Below are 19887 nucleotides of genomic sequence, written 5' to 3'. Positions count from 1 at the left end.
ATATGATTTTTACACTAAAGGAAATTTCTCTCAGTTCTCCTTTACCCCATAATGTGTAGCACATGCTATGGACCTGATCCACCGCTAACTAAAGTCAACAGAAGTTTTTTCATTGACTTCAGGAGGCTTTGGAGCTGGTCCTAAGTGACCAAGTAAAACTCACTTTTTAGCAGCATCAAGCCACAACCCACCAAAAAATAGAATATGGAAGTAGAAAATTAAGAGAAGATTCTGTTCCCTGCCCCACCCCCCCATCATCTTCAAGCATAATGTACAGCAGCCAAGAAACAAAAGCATGAGTGTAACTTAAAAACAAAATTAATCTATTTATGAAATGAACCAATCCACAGCAACACAGTATGGTTATATAGTACAGGTCATAGATCCATTGTGATCTACATTAGCTATTCCACACACTTAAAATGTGTGCTGGAAAGGATCAAACCATTTGCATGCAAAGCTGGATTTTACTATCTGAGAAGTAGAACTCCTGCACATAGGACCTGATCCAAAGCCCACTGAAGTCCATGAAAAGATATTTTTGATTTCAGTGGACTTTGGATCAGCCCCTTATAGATTTTAAATTTTGCTTATTGGGGTTGCTCTCACTTCAGTGAGGGCCCCAGTGGGACGGCATCTGTAACATTATACTTCAGTACAGTACAAACAAAACAGTGCTGGGTAATCTCAAATAGAAGAGTTGCAGAACTGAGGACTACATGAATTATGCATAGATGATCCATACTAACATACATGCAAATCTAAATCAGTTTCAGTAAGGCTACGGTGTATTTCTGCTTGCACGACCAGTGATTTATAGCAAGATTTGTTTTGACAGTATTGCCAGAATATAATTTAGTTGGGGAGATTTATTTTAGCATTTAGATACCAAGGTGATAGGCATTTATATAGCACCTAAGATAGCTAGCTACCTGGAGACTGAGGGAGTGGAATTACAGCATGTATCTGACTGTGAAAGGCGTTATATGAATGGTGCCTGAGAGAGTTAGCAAATTTAATTTTACTACCCTGAACAGTTGCCAGTCCTCGGATTATAAAAATAACATACACTAGGGTCAGTATAGCTTGCTGCTCTCTAGAAATCAGTTCTGTTCCTGGTGCTGTCAGTCAGAATGAGAATTTGAACTATGTCAGCAGAAGGTACCCAGGATTTAGAAACAAAGACCAAATGAGAACTGCTCTTTGAAAAGCATTTGGCTCTGGAGTGAGGGAAAACTAGGAAAGAATCAGAGGACGTGTGTGACTCATTAAAATAGAGATACTGCACTGAAATCCTGTGGAAAGTGGCTATAAGGAACTCAGCAGGCAACTGCATTCTAACCCCGCTTTTGGTAGAGGGTCTTCTTTTGGCATCCAGGCCTCAGAAAAAGGATGTTAATTTTTTGACAAGCAAGGTAGACAGGGAGCAAATGCTAGTTTTTAGAGAAAAAAAGGTGTTCATTGGGAATTAAAATTCTGGGCTCGCTTCTCCTCTCACACACTGGTGTAAATCAGGAGTAGTTCCAATGGATTTACATGGGGTAAGTGAGAGAAGAACCCAAACTTCTGTGTTTAATGTGAAAAAGAAAGAAAGGTCTTTTTTTTATTTCCATTATTGAAATCCCAAGCCTGTTTTCATCTCTCACTTGATTGTTAATGCATTACACTGTCGCTCCACCACTCAGGCAGCTAGCACACTACTCCTACTCATTATAAATGGAAAGGGGTTTTAAGAGCAAAAGGAGCTCATATTACCTGCAGAATATACTGGGTAAGATCAACTGCCTCCTTCTTCTCATGGAGAAGAAGAGTTTCTTTATCTTCCACTGTGATGATATTAACTTCCCCCCGCCGCTCCTCTCTCAGGCCCAGCGGGCGTTTTCTGACACACACTCGGATTTTGTCAGTCTCTGTCCACGGCATCTCCTTCTCAGAGGTACTAGATCTAGAACACAGGATCACAAATTTGTGTTTAAAAAAAGAGGATGCTAGACAATTCAAAATATCCATGGACTTGGCCATAAACTCAATTGTTAACTGTTACTGTTTAGCGAAGCTAGCTTGGTTTCTCTCATTTTGAAAGATCTCCAAGAATTAGATATTATAAATGTGAAAGCGTCTATTGTGTCTCTTAAAAGCGGGGATGCAATTCTTTTGGGTACTTTTGTTAAAGTGACAGCACTGATTTTTTTAATATCTATTTTCCTTGTAATTCTGAGCCTATTGCTGACCCCGCATAACTTCGGGTGTCCACAAACTGATGATCCAAAATAACGTAAGATCCAATTTTCTGGAGACTTTTCTGACCAGGAATTTCTTTGGACTTTTTCATAAGAAGATTGCCCTGCCCCAGGAGATGACATATTATTTGCCTCTCATAATGGACCCAGCTCTCTTAACAGCTTTCTCCACACAGCTTTCATTAATATCGGTGTCTCTTTGTCCTTCTTGAACACTTTCATTAAGAAACCTGTGGCTCTGCAGTCTCTTCTCCTGGCCTGAATCCTGTTCTTCTAATCATTCCTTTTCATTTTGGGTAGAGGCTTATACCTTCCAACTATCCCCTTCACTGTAGAATACCACAAGATTCTTCCTTTAGTACTCTTTCTTGTCTCACTGCCAGTTTCAACTGTGGACACAACTTTTGTGTGGTTGGCATCCAGCATTATATATCTTTCAACATACCCATTAATCCTTCTCTTTTCCATCTGTCTGTGTCTCTACTCTGTCAGCTTCTGACTACACCATAACTTCCTATTACTCAGTGCTTCAGAGACTGAAATCTGATTAGTTGGTAAGAAGCCCATTCTCCCACATCTCGAATATCTGTCACACTCCATAATTAAGATATAACCTATGTTCCAAGGCCAGAAATCTCAGTCAAACTTGATTCTCAGTGATCTTTTCCTCCCACATTTCCCTTGGCTGTAAATCTGCCCATTATCAACCCTATGGTGTTGTTAGAATTTATACCTCTTTGACCCTTAAATTCCTATCACATAATAATTAGTTGTAGTAGGACAGTAGCACCCACAATGTGCAAGGTGCTGTATAAAGCAATCATGAGACATTGTCTATAACCTGAAAAACTCAACCTAAGAAGAACTAAGAAGGAGAGGGGGTACAGGTTCACTTCTGTTGCCTGCCAAGTCTACTTCAACTCTCTTCCTGCCTCCCTCAGAGACATTAAGTCATTTCTTCTCTAGCTGATTAACCCACTTTATAAATCACCTTGAAATACAATGTATGGAAGATGCTGTCATTAAAATAAAACATGTCATTTCCAATTTTCCATTTTTCAAGCACTCTTCAGCCAAATGAAAAATGATTTTCCACCTGGCTCTGCATCTGAATTAGTCAGTAACTATCATTTTAATCAAACCGTTGCCTTACTTGAAATTAGAATTTCTGTCCTGATGTCCAAAAGCTCTTTCAAAATCTTTTAATGCACAACTTTAAAGCAAACATGCACTAGACTTCTATTATATTAAAAACAATATAACAAGGGTATTTGTACCAGCTCTTCCACTTTTATTGGGACTGCAGGCTTATGATTTCAATGCTGCTGTATTGCCAGTTTTGATTCATCTAAAAGTACAGTGCTCAGAAATAAATGTTAACAGCTGTTCTCTCAAGGGGAAAAGAGGTTTCCATTCCAATATAGGGCCTGATCCTATAGCTCTTAGTCAAACATGTATTCCCATCAATTTTCCGCAATAGAACTTCTCACATGAATAAGGATTACAGTCCCTATATTTGAATGGAAACCTCTTCACCCTTGAGAGAACATTACAGTTGAGATCATCTGACATGCTTGAGATAAAAGTCCCCTCCTGATACAGGGGGTCCCCTGGTATATGTCAGGGTTGCGTTCCTGAAAAGGGCAATGGATGCTGAAACGATGGATACTGGGGAATTTTTCCCCGTAAGAAATAATGGCCTGCCCCACCTCTTCCCACCCACCCTCTTCCTGCCCAGTTCCGCCCCTTTCTCCGAGTGTGCCCTGTCCCTGCTCCCCCCCCTTCCTCCCAGCACCTCCTGAACGCCAGGGGAAACATCGAAAGAACAGCTATGCAAAAGGTGAAGTGATGGATATGTGGATCGGGACCAGAGTGAATCGGAACACGTTCCCCTATTGATGAGTGATGGATATGCGAAATGACAGATAAGGGGGAGACGTATACCAGGAACCCCCTGCATAAGCAGGATAATGCTAGGGGCCAGACGTTCTCAGTGAAGGGTCACTAGTTCTGGAATTTACTTCCCAGCTCAATTTATCAGAGCCTGGATTTGGTGACTTTCAGGACACAATGAAGGAGTTACCTCTTCTTCCAGGCTTTTCCTGGGCATTGAGGAAGCAGGGAGAATTAGTGAGGGACTGATGAAAAGGAATGCTTGAAGCCTTAATGGAGACCTTATTGATGTTAGAGAAGGGATTTTTAGAAGTTCTGTCTTGTTGAGACACACATTTTATTACATATACTTTGTACTGGATCAAAGTATCTGTTTTAATTCCATGTACTGCACTCGGCATTTAAGACAGATTTATAGGAAACCTAAACAAATAATGATTCTGTTCTCAGGTGGCATAGAGATATATTTTATATTATTTTCAAAAGAAGAGAGGCAATTGGGAGCCTGGCAGAGGCAATAAGGGCAGAAGAAATTTACAAGTGACTCTGTCTGCTAACATTAACATCAAATCATTTGCTATGACAAGTGAAAAACATTTTAAAACATGTTAACAAGAGCTATTTATGTTTCTGTATGCTTAGTTTTATGACATCATTCTACAGTGTTCTTGACAGCTGAGAATGTAGTTATATTTGCCTTCACTTCCAAGGCCCTTCGATACCTAGCCCCATCCAACCAATTCTCTCATTCACTATTGAAATGTAAACTCCCACTTCTGACTGGCCCAAGATGCCAGCCTCCATTACCCATTATTAGATTTTCAAACAAGTACCTTTATGCTTTCTCCAGTGATGTCCCTCACCTTTAGGAGGAGTTCCCCATAAATATCCACAAAGTCCCACCTCATTATCCACCTTCACTCCCTCCTTAAAACTCTCTAACAATTTAAGCTGCTGGTGTGCTGAGAACACTGCCTGCCATGCTGACCTATACTGTCTCATTGTTTCCTTGGACTCCTCTATCTATATCCATCTGTTGTCTCTTGTCTTAGACTATAAGCTCTTTGGGGCGGGGACTGTCTTTTTGTTCTGTGTTTGTAGAACACCTAATACATTGTGGTCCTGATCCTTGACTAGGGCTTCTAAATATTACAGTAATACGAAAGGCAATAATAATAAATATTACTTAATTTTATCATAAACCCATTTATAAGTAGGAAAAATAGATTTAAATATGATGTGGATTAAAAATTCTCCATGCCAAAGTATGTTTCACATCATTTTCCAGCAGTACAGCTGTAAAACTAGCTTTTGACAGCAACTCAGTCTTGGGCAGTTTACAAACATCATGTCATTGTAGAATTTGCCAAGCCTATAAAAGTATTTTCAGAAACATTCTGTAGAATGTAGTGATTTTGGTTCTGATTTGGATTTGTGTGCGTGGAAATATTCCAAGCAAAATAAGATAAAATGCTAACAGGTTTTCAGATGTATTTCCAGTAAAGTGCAATGCTCTTTGGGAAACACAGAGGCATTATATGCACTAAATTTTCACCTCTAGAGACTCTCTGGTTCAAATTTTGATTTAGTTCACAAATGAAAATGACTTTGTTGGTTTCCTCTAGTCTTATCTATGCATATCATAAAATACCCAAGACTTAAGAAATGCCCTATATTGGAACAGCATGGAGGTGGTCAGTACCTCAGTACGGGAGTTCCATGACTGGATTAACTTGGAAGTGCTGCAGCTCAGCAAGGAAGTTCATCAGCTGGTCTCCATTCTGGTGACGTTTATACAGTATTTGCCTGTACTCTGCCTAGTCTAAGCCAATACTATTAGTTCTTAATTTTCATAAACATTAAATTTATCCAGATTCTTTTTTAAAGTGATACCTCGGGAGTTCCCTTAATAAAAAATTATATCCATTGTAATATGTCACTTTTACTGGGGAAAACTTGTGACACAGTTTGCTTTCAGCTTGGAGTGCAATATTTTGTGAAAAAACAGTTTTAATTATGCAAGATGGCTACACTGAAAAATATGAGAAACTGACCAGAACAAAAGCAAAACAAAAGCATAAGCACTGCAAGATACTAAAGCTTATTCTTAGCCAATTCTAGTAAATAGCAGCTGGTGAATTCAACTGAATTTTTTTTTTTACTAGTGTTGGAAAGTCCCAAGTGCTAGTTAATGTTTCCCTCCCACACAGGATTTTCCATCACCCTTGCAGAAGTTATGCATTGTTTTATTCTAGTTATACATAAAGTTCATTTAGAGTCTATGAAGAAGGATCTTCCTTTTTAAGCTTCTAAAGGAGTGATTAACTGTGCCAGTTAACTCCAAACATAGTGACTGATATAGACCGACTGGCTAAGCAGTAGTTCTGCAGAAAAGGACCTGGGGATTATAGTGGACGAGAAGCTGGATATGAATCAGCAGTGTGCCCTTGTTGCCAGAAAGGCCAATGGCATATTGGGCTGTATTAGCAGGAGCATTGCCAGCAGATCGAGGGAAGTGATTATTCCCCTCTATTCGGCACTGGCGAGACCACATCTGGAGTACTGCATCCAGTTTTGGTCCCCCCACTACAGAAGGGATGTGGACAAATTGGAGAGAGTCAAGCGGAGGGCAATGAAAATGATTAGGGGGCTAGGGCACATGACTTACGAGGAGAGGCTGAGGGAACTGGGCTTATTTAGTCTGCAGAAGAGGAGAGTAAGGGAGGATTTGATAGCAGCCTTCAACTACCTGAAGCGGGGTTCCAAAGAGGATGCAGCTAGGCTGTTCTCAGTGGTGGCAGATGACAGAACAAGAAGCAATGGTCTCAAGTTGCAGTCTAGGTTGGATATTAGGAAACACTATTTCACTAGGAGGGTGGTGAAGCACTGGAATGGGTTCCCTAGGGAGGTGGTGGAATCTCCATCCTTAGCGGTTTTTAAGGCCCGGCTTGACAAAGCCTTGGCTGGGATGATTTAGTTGGTGTTGGTCCTGCTTTGAGCAGGGGACTGGACTAGATGACCTCCTGAGGTCTCTTCCAACCCTAATATTCTATGAGTCTATGAAATAAAAATTAATGGTTATTACCTGATACAAGAATGAGGTAGTCCATAATTATACCCGGAAATATGAGTTACTCTTTGTATGATCGGAGCTTCAGAATCCCCCAACAGAGGGACAATGTTATTTGATGAATATATTGTAGGACAGTCCAGTTCATTTTGTGTGCATGTTCCAGGAACAGTCAGAATGTCTCTTCTGGTTATTTTATTGTCCGCTGAGTCTCCTGGTAGAACATGTCCTAACATTTTCACCAAACTTTCCTTCTCTTTGTTAGCATAGAAATCAGAGAAACTCTGCAATTCAAGTTCACAGTCTTTAACTGTTCCACCCTTTTTCTCAAAGAGGGACTCAAAATGTAGTTGTCTACGAGGACCTGACCTGGTCACCTGAGGTTGGACGTAGAGGTCACATGGTTGAAAATCGTGCTTGGTCGTTTCTGCGCCTTCCTCTTCTTCCTGCATAATCTTGATAATTCTAATGAGTTGAAAGAGGCGCTTGCGATCATTCATGTTATGGACCCCTAGTTTGGCATAATCTTTCATGGCAATCTTGGCTAGTTCATCTATCTTCTGAAGGCCCAGGGCAACAAACTGAGGATAATATTTTTCAAGTTCTGCCTCACAAAGGCATTCGTACAGATATGATGCCATCTTCAATTAAGCTCTATTAGAAATCACACAAATGAAACGTTAGATCCATACATAGCTGACAAAGGTAACAAAGAAAAAACATAGCATTTCCCCAGCTATCTATAGATGTTATTATCTACAACTAGGATAGGCACAAGTTAAAATCCAGGCTGCCATAGATTGGACTGTCTAACATTATGAAATGTAGTAACTGGAAAAAATATACCAAATAAAGGGCAAGCAAATTATTTCTATACATACAGAAACGTACAATAAAATACCATACAGAGATATACACATATCTTCAGTCACTTACTGCTGCAGACTCCCTGCACTTGTGATGTCTACTCAATGAATGCCACAGGCTACTGAAACACAGTCCACCAGCTACAGAATGTAACATGCCTAATTTTAGATGCTCAACTTAATGTCCAGGCATGTGGTCCTACTGATACCCATGATTAATTAACAAAAGTATAAGAAATGGATAAAGACAGATTCAAAGATCAAGCCTAAAAGACTAAGCATTATTATATGTATTATATATAGAATACACACACTACAGCATAGACATAGTTACATGCTTTCTTTTTTAAGTTTAGATTTCCTGTGTATTCTGTGTACCATTTGCATTTTCTCAGCTGTATTTGACAGGAACTTATTATTGATAAACTGAAATGTATTGTAGAGTCTCCAAATCTGTACAAAATTATTGGAACTCCATACTCAGGTTTTCTGGAAATATTCAAAAAATATCCGGCATCGTAGTTAAATATGTGAAAATTACTCTCAGTTCTCAAACCTTTGCCTTCCTACCATGATGTATTTTGCAAATGTTTATTTCCAGCATGATTAACATCTGCAAAAATTCTTACTTGTTTTATAAGACAAACAAATGCTAACACTATCTATATCCTTTGCTTACTGAATATAGGAAAATATCTTTCTAGATGTTTGGACAGAACCTAAAAACAGGGGCCTCAGTCCTGACTGGAGACTTTTAACTGTTAACATCATCCTACAAATAAGAAATTGTGTGTTACTAAAAGCCTTCCCCCCCAGTAATGCTGGTTACATTCATTTCCACAGTAATATATTGTTTAAGAAAATTAATTTGCTGGAAAAAAAACCCAAATCTTCACCTGCTATCATTAAAATCAATGGCAAACTAAGTCTGTCTAGTAAAAATATACCTTCTGTCTAATAATATGCTGACTGAATAGGATATTACAGAAATTTAAAAGCTGCATTAGACTTAGGAGCAGGGGTCTGATTTATAAAGACGGCTCAACCAGAATAAAATTACCAGTGGTTGAGCAATAAAACTTAAGAAGTTTGAAGGCAAAACCACTGTTAAATGGGGAGTCCTAATCAATATTTCTGTGGGATATTCCAAGTAAAGATAGAGCTGCTGCTGAGATTATTAGTTCCTCAGAAAAAAAATAGAATAGAGAATTAAAAGAGAAAGGTGTGAGGAATCCAACAGCTCAAGTAGTCTAGCCACCATATACAGTATGGGTGGAATGTTCAAAAGCACTCAGCATTCCGCTAACTCTACTATTTTGGAAGTTAATGGGAGAAAAGTTAAGCCATCATTATCCCAGCCTATATGTTCAAACAGTAACTCTAGTTAGGATCTCACTCACTAATACAGATGACCTTGTCTGTGTGATGAAAAGAGTAAATGGAACACAAGGCTGGCAAACTAATTTCAGATGCCGAGAATCATAGACATTCAAAATGGAAAAGATCTGTTAGATTCCATGTTTTCCATTTCCCATTGGCCAGTGCAGGATTATGCTATAGATTATATTTACCATCTTTAATTATATATAATATTAAACACAAACACATAAACAACAGCACAAAAGCCAGTTACAATATTTACTCCCATATAACTGAACTGGGTTCAGTTTTGTGAAGAGTGGAAGAAGAAGGGAAAACAGGCAGACTTGCCTGGGTACAGAAGTTATGAGTTTTTTTAAAAAAATTCCAAGATTCTGTAAGAAATTAAGTTTTTATATATATTCCACGATGAAGTGTACAAAGAGTTGAATGGCTTCTTCCCCACAAAAGGATAATTTAATTTATGTAATATTTTTTTAGGCTTCAAGAAGAGTACAATTTTGATTTTCAAAAAAAAAAATTCAATTCTTCAAGAAAATTGCTTTCTTGTTTCATTTCTTGAGGGGGGGCTAGTCCAATAATTAACATGTTTTCTAGAAACAGTACATTGTTAACTCCAGTGCCATCTGCTGGTGAAGGAGACTTCCCTGATTTTTCTATCATGAATAACCATCAGTCTTCTGAGTTTTCCTCAGGATGCAAGTACTTTCATTTTGTACACCTCCGGCAATGATGTTCTCTCAAGCAAAAATCTAAAACAACATACTTCATTACAATATTTTAATATCAAAGCCTGATCTTGCTCCCATTGAAGTAAATGGCACAACTCCCACTGGTTTCACTGGGAACAGGATCAAGCCCCAAACCTAGGATCTGTTAAAATACTCGACTATGAAATACATTTGGAAAAAGGGGAGCTGTTTCTGTGCAAGTAGAGTTTTCTATCAAAACATATTTATAAGGTCAAGCCACATCAGGTGTAGGGAGCAATTTGTCACTCAATTTGTTTTAGATTTCTGTTCTTCATAGAAACACTGGACATTTTGCAGCTCTTTACAATTCAAAGTGGTTGTCATTCACATCTTTAGATGGCACAAAGATTCAGCTTTATTTTGTAATGCTCACACTCTTCTCATGCAAAGTGACACAGTTGCTTTGACAAAAGACACTGAAGCAGGCCTGTCATATAAAAAACGAAATACATTGAGTCCGTTACCCACAGCACTCTAGTTATTAGTATACATGCAACCTGACAGAGGGATAGTTATTGACTCATCTAAGTCTCAGATTTGAAACACCCAAGATCTCTGGCTTAGAGACAGTTCAGCCCATTATCTTACATGAAAGGTAAACTGAGTTCCATACAATTTATTTATATATTTTGCGGTCTTTCAGACAAGATCTTAAAAAATGACGGCCTGTCTGCTGTGCATGGACATTAAAAATGCCATGGCATTTTGGTATAAGAGGGGCTTGCTGGAATGTCCTCAGCCAAAGTGGCAAAGAGTCCTGTGCCAAAGTGTTACACACACAGAGTGCAGTGCTGTGTGCCAAATAACCATTTGACTCCATTTCAGTACTAATATATGTAAGTTGAAAAGCATTATGAGAATATAAATCAATATCATCATAACCTATATCCAAAACTTAGTGTAAACTGCTACATGTTTTCTTATACTATGAACTTATCTTCTGACAATCCTGTGCCTGTTATACTTCCTGGAACAGATGGCTAATATACATATAAGCAAAACAATAGATAAATAGTGATGTAACACAGTACTTTAGTTTTACATCACGGTGGCATCAGAACCATAGAATCACACCGTGAATGGTTTGTCATCAGAAAAGAATTCCAGTGTGTGGTATTAGATTTTTGCTTTTCTAAAAAAAAAAAAAAAAGACATACAGATAGAGAAAAGCTGGGCAACGGAAGTGGACGCCAATGGAAACTTTGTTTTCTGAAGCCAGGGAATTTGCTAGACAATCTACCTCTTGCCACAAAATTGTGATCTAGGATCAGAGCCATAACTTTAGTAAATTAGCTCTCATAGACCTTTTCCCCCACAGCTCTCACAGTACTTTACAAACCAGAGTATCTTTATCCCCATTTCAGACATGGGGAAATGGAGACACAAAGTGGTGACAACCTTAAAAATGTGAACCAATGCAATGATGCCTTTCAAATCAACAGGTGTAAGGCAGTGGGATGTTAACTCTAAAGCTTAATGTATGCAGTGTTGTTCTAGCCATGTTGGTCCCAGGATATTAGAAAGACAAGGTGGGTGAGGTAAGCTTGAAAATTGTCTCCCTCACCAACAGAAATTGGTCAAATAAAAGATATTACATCACCCACCTTGTCTCTCTAAATCTTAATGACAGTTTAATTGTTAATGTTTTACTCATGGTGATTTTAGTTGATGTCAGACAAGGTTAACTAATAGTTGGCGATCTATGTCTTACAACATATGAGTACCTTGTTTGCCTATGTATTTGCATGGTGCCTAGCACTGCAGTATCCCTGGCTTTTTAAACTACTTTTTAAAAACAAGTTCATGAAAGAGAGGAACTGGGAAACAGAACAGGCAAGTCTTATGCATGCTACCTCTACAGCTCTCAGTTCTACCAACACATCTCACTTGTCATCTGCAACAATACTGCTCCAGCCCTGAACCTCTCCTGAGCACAGACTGCCAATCATGCCAAAGTTCTTGGTGGTTTTATGAAGTATATAAATAGGGGACTAGAATGAGACCAGTCTAGCCAGACAGTTCTGCATTGGCCTAGGGTGCAAGGGTGGAGATAAACTACATGACCTCGTAGATCTCACTCCAGCTTCAGCTTCTTTGAACTCCAAACTGATTTTCAGCTGTAGCCCAAGGCTGAATATGAACTCAGGACTCTAAAGGTGAAAGGCTAGTGCAGTGGTCCCCAAACTGTGGGATATGCCTAGGGGGGCACAGAGGAATGTTCAAGAGGGTATGTGGCAGGGCCTGGCCCAGCCCCCACAACAGTGGGGAGTGAGCGGCCATGCTTCCAGCCTCACTCTGCCCCCAGACCAGCTCCGCCTCTGATCCCATTCAGCCCCCAGTCCTGCTCCACCTCCAAGCCCAGCTCCTCCTTCACGCCAGATACGTCCCCAGCACCACTCTACCCCCAGCTCCACTCCTCCCCCCTGCTCCACTCTCAGACCAGCTCGGCCTCTAGCCCCAGCTCCTCCCCCATCCCCAGTTCTGCCCTCAGCTCCACCTTCAGCCAAGCTCCGTTGCTGAGGAAGTCTTGGTTGTGCAGTAATGTGGGGGGAGGGTGGGCATGGACAGATTCCATTAACGGTAAGCGGGAGTGCGACTGGAAAAGTTTGCGCACCACTGGGCAAGTGCATTATCCCATTACACTCTGCAAGGTATTTTACACTTCTCTGACCATTTGTAGCTCCCTATTATTTTATCAATTATTATTATCTGTATTACATCAGTGGCTAGAGGTGCCAGCCATGGCAAGGCTCCATTGTGCTAAGCACTGTACAAGACATATAATAAAGGACAGTCCCTCCAACAAAGAGCTCACAATTATAGTGAATACAAAATGCAACAGGTGGGGGCGGGAACAAAACAGGTACAAAAGTGTGAGAGGGAATGGGGTAACAGTAATATGAGCACAATTTTCCATAAATTAGCTATGTGATTTGTAGATATAAAATATTTATCATTTACAAGGCCACACTATTATACCATGCAACTCACGGTGTACTTATGCACCTTGATATTATATACTTCTGTCTGTTGCTGGAACAAGAATTATATAAGCCCATTTTGAAGAAACAGGGAAGAAAGCTGAATACTGGAAAAGGACAACTGTTTACAGATTCTAGTATGAGAAAAGCATTTGGAAGAGGAGCATATATCTTCCACGTTATCCGATAAACATTTTACATCTGGACAACGAAAAGCTATTTCTATCCTCCCCATACACCAAGTTTCCTAATCCCGATGTTACTGATACATTAATCGTCGTGCCCCAGTCTGGTAGCTGGACTACCACTAAATTTAAGTGTGATCTGAAACTGATTAAAAAGCCCCAACCAAACACTAATTTTGTTCTTTTGAAATAAATGAGGGTTTTTTTAATTTACAAAAGCCTGCTAATTATTATAATCATTCTCTCTTATTAATTATAGGCTGATGACCTCAGCAGAAAAGACTCCATTCCACAGCTGATACTCGACAACTGCTTAAAACAGCAGCTGAATGGAGATGGGAAATGTCTAATATTCAACCACATGCTAATGAAAAATAATCTGTGGGTTATATTAGGGTGCTGATTATTTGAAAATTGCGCCTTGGCTCCTCTTGCGGGCAAAGCTTCCAAGTGGTTAAGAATGTTTGCTTCGTTTTGTAACCACCTAAAGGCAAGGTGCTGTATGTCTGCAGTTACCCTTTCACTTTGTGTACGTGTTTACTGAGTTCAGTTTCATAGCAACCAGCTTCCTCTGTATTTATAGTTTCCCCAACTCAAGAGCCCCCACATTTCACCAATTGCTTAGATTTTTTAGTTCAGTGGAGAAGAAAAAAAATCCAGAATCAATTTAGGCTCTGTCATGGAGACGCTCTCGGTCGGACAATTATGAGCAGTTCATCTCATTGCACAGTGCACTTACAGAGTGAATGGGAAAGAGGGCATATGGTGTTCAGAGAGGTACATGAACGTGACCAGGTCGCTATTGCTAGTGCACACAAAGAGAAAGTACCAGGCACTCAGACATGGTGGGGGCCATAAAGGTAGACAGATTGGGTATGTCTGAGAACTCCTTCAGAGTATGTGAGAAGAAGCATAATTGTTATAAATATGTTGTCTAACTTAACAGCATCTATTTCAAACATCTATTAGGCCTTTTCCCTCAGCAGGCTGCATTTCAGTGATTCCTGGGTGTGTGTCAGCATATCCATGTGCCAGATGCTTTGAGACAAAAAGCCTTTTATCTCTACTATTATTCTTAATAATTTTATATTATGTGGCTCCTCACAGCCTGTCATGGACCAGGATCCCATTGTGCCAGGCACTGCATAAACAGAAGAAAGAGACAGTCCCTGCCCCAAAGAGCTTACAATCTAAATAAACATCCTGTCATAATGAGCTGAATATAAATCTGAGCAGGCAAATGGCCATGCTAGGTGTCATGTTCACCACTTGGAAGGAATCCATGGGCCTGACCTCATTTGGATAAAGTAGAGCAAATTGCAGCCAATCTGGTTTCCTTAATAGAAATGGGAAGGTGGCAGCCCACCTGAGATTGCAGGAGCCACAATACATCAGGATAACCAAGAGGATCGAGGCAGAGCATTCCACACTGGGTCCAGCAGTCACATCCTTCGCGACACTCAAACTGAACAAACAATGGGGAGCATCCACTAGGACTTGTCACCTTCCTGGCAAAGCTCAGACTGAGATGGGGCAGTGTCCACTGGTACCCATCATCTCTGTGGTGACGGTCAGATCAAGATGGGGCAGCACCTGCTGAGATCCTGTCTCCACAGGGCGATATCCACAGTGAAATAAGGCAGGGCCTGATGAGACCCATTGGCTTGGCAATAGCAGAGGGTCGAGACAGGGCACTGCCCGAAGGCAGTTGGCAGCTCTGTGATGGCACCTGGATCACAATGGGGTAGTGCCCCCTAGAATCCATATTCTCAACACCAGTGTTCCCATATGCTGGGAAGCAATTTCCCTCCAGGTCTGACTGGAAGGGACCTTGGGGGTTTTTCACCTTCCTCTGCAGCATGCAGGTGTGGGTCACTTGCCAGGATTACCTGGGTGTATCTCACGTCAATATTTCCCTGCTATTGGGCCGGAGTCCCTCCCACTCTCTGCCTGTGTCACATAACACTCTGGTTGTCTGTAGGCTATAATACTTTGGTCTCATTTCGCGTGCCGGGAGCTGGGTGGCCTGTGCTAAGCAGGGGTCAGACTTGCTGATCTGGTGGTCGCTGCGGCTGGCCTTGGACTCTGTGTCTCTATGAGATGGGGCAGCACCACCTAGGACCCATTGTCTCCAGGGCGTCACCCATTCTGAGAAAGGGCAGGGGCAGACCTGGGGCTCCTGGTGTCTGCGGCAGTGGGGGACCCGCTGGTGACAGTCACCAGCTCAGTGGGACGCATAACATGCCTGCTAATGCTGGGATGGAGACAGGCATCCGGACCCACCATCTCCACGGCCAGGGCTGTCCAGGGAAAGGGCCCCACCTGACCTGCTTGTTTGCGCGACGCTCGGAACCGGGCCCCGCTGTCTCCACGGTAACGCCCAGGACCAAGACCGGTCAGGGCCCACTGGGCCCATCGTCTCTCTGGCAGCTGCACCCTAACCCCCCCGCCCTCTGACCCCGCTGTCCTCTGACCCCAGGAGCCCCCGTGCAACTTACCTGCGGGCAGCACCGTTCCCGCCTGCCCCGGGGCTAGAGCCCGGCAGACTCGTGACTCCCACCCCACGCAGGCTCGGGCAGCAGCGACTAGGCCGCGTCCCCATAGCAACGCCGCCTGCCCGGTTCGAACGCTCGCGCCCGGGCTGGCGCCGCCCGGGCCCGGAACAAGCGAATGGGACGCAAAGGAAGGGGCGGAGTTTTCCCAGCTGACCAATCGGAAGCTAGGGGTGTGTGACGGACCGCGCGAGCTGCCAAATCCCATCCAGAGCGTCCCAAATCGAGCCCTCCCATTGGCTCTTCCCTCCATGTGTGATTGGCTGAGGCTAGTGTCAGTCTGTATCAGCCTCGCCCCTTAGCGCTGTTCCTCTTGGCCTGGAAGAGCAGGAGCCGGGAGCCAAGTGAGAGAGGGGAGGGGTTGGGGTGGGGTAGGAGAGAGGGGGGCCTGGGAGTGATTGGGAGGGGGAAAGAAGGGACCCTGGGGTTGATTGAGGCAGTGTGGGGGAGAGGGGGGGTTGATTGGGGCAGTAGGGGGCAGAGAGGGCGGGCCCTGTGGGTTGATTGGGGCGGGGGGGGCCCTGGGGTTGATGGGGGCAGAGAGGGGGGGCCCTGGGGTTGATGGGGGCAGTAGGGGGCGCCTGGGGTTGATGGGGGGCCCTGGGGTTGATGGGGGCAGAGAGGGCGGGCCCTGTGGGTTGATTGGGGCAGTAGGAGGTGGGGGGGGCCTGGGGTTGATGGGGGCAGAGGGGGCGGGCCCTGTGGGTTGATTGGGGCAGAGGGGGGGCCCTGGGGTTGATGGGGGCAGTAGGGGGCGGGGGGGGGCCTGGGGTTGATTGGGGCAGGAGGGGGCGGGGCCTGTGGGTTGATTGGGGGCACTGGGGTTGATTGGAGTAGTGTAGGGCAGAGGGGGGGGCACTGGGGTTGATTGGAGGAGAGAGCGGGGGGAGTGGGAGAGTTAACACTGTTGTGGGAGTGGGGGACCCAGCCCCTCCATTCTCAGTTTACTGGCACATACTTTTCACAGTGCGCTGCCCTGGTTCAATCTGTGGGGCACACACCCCTTGTTTCCTAGCCCGTGGGCACTGCTCTCTTGACCCAGAGCACCCAGACCCTTCCTCTTCCCAGCATTGCCCTGACCAAAGAGTTCCAGACCCCCTCCGATCCTACCACTCCCGTTACTAGCATTGCAAGGCCACATTTTCAAAAATCATGGGTCAGGCCCCAGAAAATCATGGGATTGATTTGAAAACCATGACGAGGCGTCTAAAAACACAATGCAGCTGGAGTTCTTTTGTACCTGCCTTCCAGGGCTTGTGCCCCAGGAGTCATGTTTTCAAGCTTTGCACCACGGTCTGGATTAGATTCTTACTCTTTAGCTGTAAATGAAAATTGAGTGTCTCATGTTTCCATAAAGAAAAGGAGGACTTGTGGCACCTTAGAGACTAACCAATTTATTTGAGCATAAGCTTTCATGAGCTACAGCTCACTTCATCGGATACATATTTCCATGTGGCTTTAAAAAACACACCACATAGTGCAAGAATCATAATAAAATCACGTTTTCTGAGTTTTCTTCCCAGCTCTGCTACTGACCTGGCTGGCCCTGGAGCTAGTTAAAGCACTATAGAAGAGGTAGATATTATTTCTCTGCGCAACCTGGATCTCCTCTTCTCTCTGCATCTCCTACTCAACTTCCAGCAAGCCAGCTCCTCCTTCTGTTCCCCATGTACACTATTCTTCTCTCAGTGGAGCAGCCTGGTTCCCCCACTTCCTACCATGCAAGTGGTCTAAGCCACTTCCCATCACTTTTCAGTGTGTACTGCTCCACCTCTACCTAAAAGTCTCTCTGTTTCATACCCTGCCTTGAACTCTGTGTCTCCAGTAAGCACTTTTACCTTCTTGGTTCAAGTCAGAACACTGCATGCTAGGAGCTAGCTGGCAGTTGGTGGGAGCAGAGGGTGAGGCTACTCCCTGCCTAATTCTCCTGTGGGTTTTTGGGGACTTACAAATGATACAGCCAGCTCCATCAGAGAGAGTGATGTCTCTCTACTGCTCTTTGTTAAACGGGAATCACAGCACTTACCTCCCTCATGGATAGAGCCCTACCAAATTCATGGTCCAGTTTGGTCAATTTCATGATCATAGGGTTTTAAAAATTGTAAATTTCGTGATTTCAGATATTTAAATCTGAAATGTCACAGTGTTGTAATTGTAGGGGTCCTGACCCAAAAAGGAGTTGTGGGGAGGTTCGCATTGTTATTGTAGAGGGGGTTGTTACTGCTTCCCTTACTTCTGTGCTGCTGCTGGCAGCGGCACTGCATTCAGAGCTGGGCAGCCGGAGAGCTCATGGAGGGTTGGAGGATGAATCAGTTAATATCTGTAGGTGATGAACTCTCGAAATGCAAAGTGTTATTCCCTTCACGCGCCGACTGCTTTTTCTTGGCTCTGTGAGAAGTATAAGAATGAGAGGGAGGTTGAAGAGGCGTAGTGTTAAATTGTCCTTGAAAAGTATGGTGAGCGGACTTGAGTCATGTGTGCTTGATGGAGAAATGGCTGGGTGAGATTTTCTGTCTTGTGTTATACAGGAGGTCAGACTCACGAGATGATATAATGGTTCCTTCTGGTCTTAAAAGCTCTGAGTATGCACATAGGGTGCAAAGAGCTAAAGTCCCGGGTAGATGTTTAGAATGAACCAGCTGGCGGTGGGGGACATGTTTGCAGGTTAATACACACCAGGGCTAGTTCTGCTTACACCTGTTTCGCAGGAGGGCTGGTTTCTGCTTTCTAGACACAACTCACAGCTAGACATGTTTGTTTTGACACAGATGTGCTTTGCAACTGAGAATTGTTGGCAGGTTTCAGAGTGGAGGTTATTCCCAGGTCTAGCTTCCATACTCTTGAAGCATGGAATTTCCAGGCATGTATAGGAGATGGTGCTAATAGCTTACATAATTGGTTTGCGTTGCTACAGTCCTGAAGAGCAGGTAGTATCGCTCCTAATGATTTCAGATCCTCCAGAATGGATACATACAAATCTTAGAGCTTTGCTGATTATCCTCGTACCACAGGTGCCTTATTAATGGGTGCAAATACTGGCATAGCTTGCAGCCTATTGACAACAACTGAACAGTAGGGGAGCAGCCGTGCTACTGGTTAGTCAGGACAGCTGGATACTAACCTGGGACTGCCATAGCTTCCTGGACAAGTCACTTCCCCTCTCTGTGCCTCAGTTTTCCCATCTGTAAAATGGAGGTGACAGTATCACCTCTGTATACTACTAAACAATCTAAACATGAAACATTACATGTTTCAAATGTATTATTTAAATGTGGCACTGAACATCAAATTAGGGTTTAAACTACTTCTGTGCCTTTTTACATTACAATCTAGTGGCTAGAGCCATGGAAACGGGTCCTGGGCCACTGGGCTTTCCTTTCTCACTTCTGCCACTGACTTGCTGGCCAGCCCTGCGCAAACTGTGTCACGTCTGGAAAATAGCTTGTCTAATACAGTGCTATTTCCCGTAAGTTTTAAGGTGTAAGGAGTCTCTGAGGATAGAAGACTTAGAAACTGAGTACTTGTCATTAATTTCCCTTTGTTTTATTCTCTTCTCTTCCAACATTTTTTATGGTTTGTAGTTAACTGCTAAGATTTCATGCTCAGACAGGTGGAACCAGTTGAGCTTGCTTGATTTTTGTGTCAGGTTTTATGTAGTTCGTGACTTCGTGGTTTCAAGTCTGAGGGAAGAGGATATGCTTTCACTCTGCTAGGCAGAGGTTTAACTATAACTACTGACATTGTTATGTGCATGTCTTCATGCATGCTGGAGATAAACATCATGGATAACTTTGAGGTGTCCATCTGAACTCTAGCAGAGTGCCATAGCTAGGTTGGCCAAACAAATCACCAGGGGCCAGTTCAGAGGAGTTTAACAAAAAGTAATAACAAAAATATATTTTAAAACAGAAAAAAACCCAACAAGCAAAACACACTTTTCTATAATATATTATCAGTTCATTTACCCA

General features: G+C 42.9%; 2 protein-coding genes across 2 annotated transcripts in view; one reads left to right on the top strand and one right to left on the bottom strand.

The window, feature by feature from the left end:
• The window catches only part of KIF24 (kinesin family member 24), a 40956-nt gene extending 24938 nt beyond the window's left edge, over positions 1–16018 (bottom strand). The window contains exons 1-3 of the mRNA XM_073343385.2: positions 15866–16018; positions 7219–7857; positions 1756–1945 (exon numbers count right to left, since the gene is read on the bottom strand). Coding sequence (XP_073199486.1) covers positions 1756–1945; positions 7219–7844 — 816 coding nt within the window. The 5' untranslated portion in view covers positions 7845–7857; positions 15866–16018. The remainder of the gene's footprint in view (positions 1–1755; positions 1946–7218; positions 7858–15865) is intronic.
• A 191-nt stretch (positions 16019–16209) lies between these two features.
• Positions 16210–19887, top strand: part of NUDT2 (nudix hydrolase 2) — a 10500-nt gene continuing 6822 nt past the window's right edge. The window contains exon 1 of the mRNA XM_073343384.2: positions 16210–16263. The gene's annotated coding sequence lies outside the window, so the exon portion shown is untranslated. The remainder of the gene's footprint in view (positions 16264–19887) is intronic.

Source organism: Lepidochelys kempii, chromosome 5 (genome assembly GCF_965140285.1).
Source record: "Lepidochelys kempii isolate rLepKem1 chromosome 5, rLepKem1.hap1, whole genome shotgun sequence".
Classification (NCBI taxonomy): Eukaryota; Metazoa; Chordata; order Testudines; family Cheloniidae; genus Lepidochelys; species Lepidochelys kempii.
Note: the sequence above shows the minus strand (reverse complement) of the source record. Positions and strands in the feature narration are given on the sequence as shown.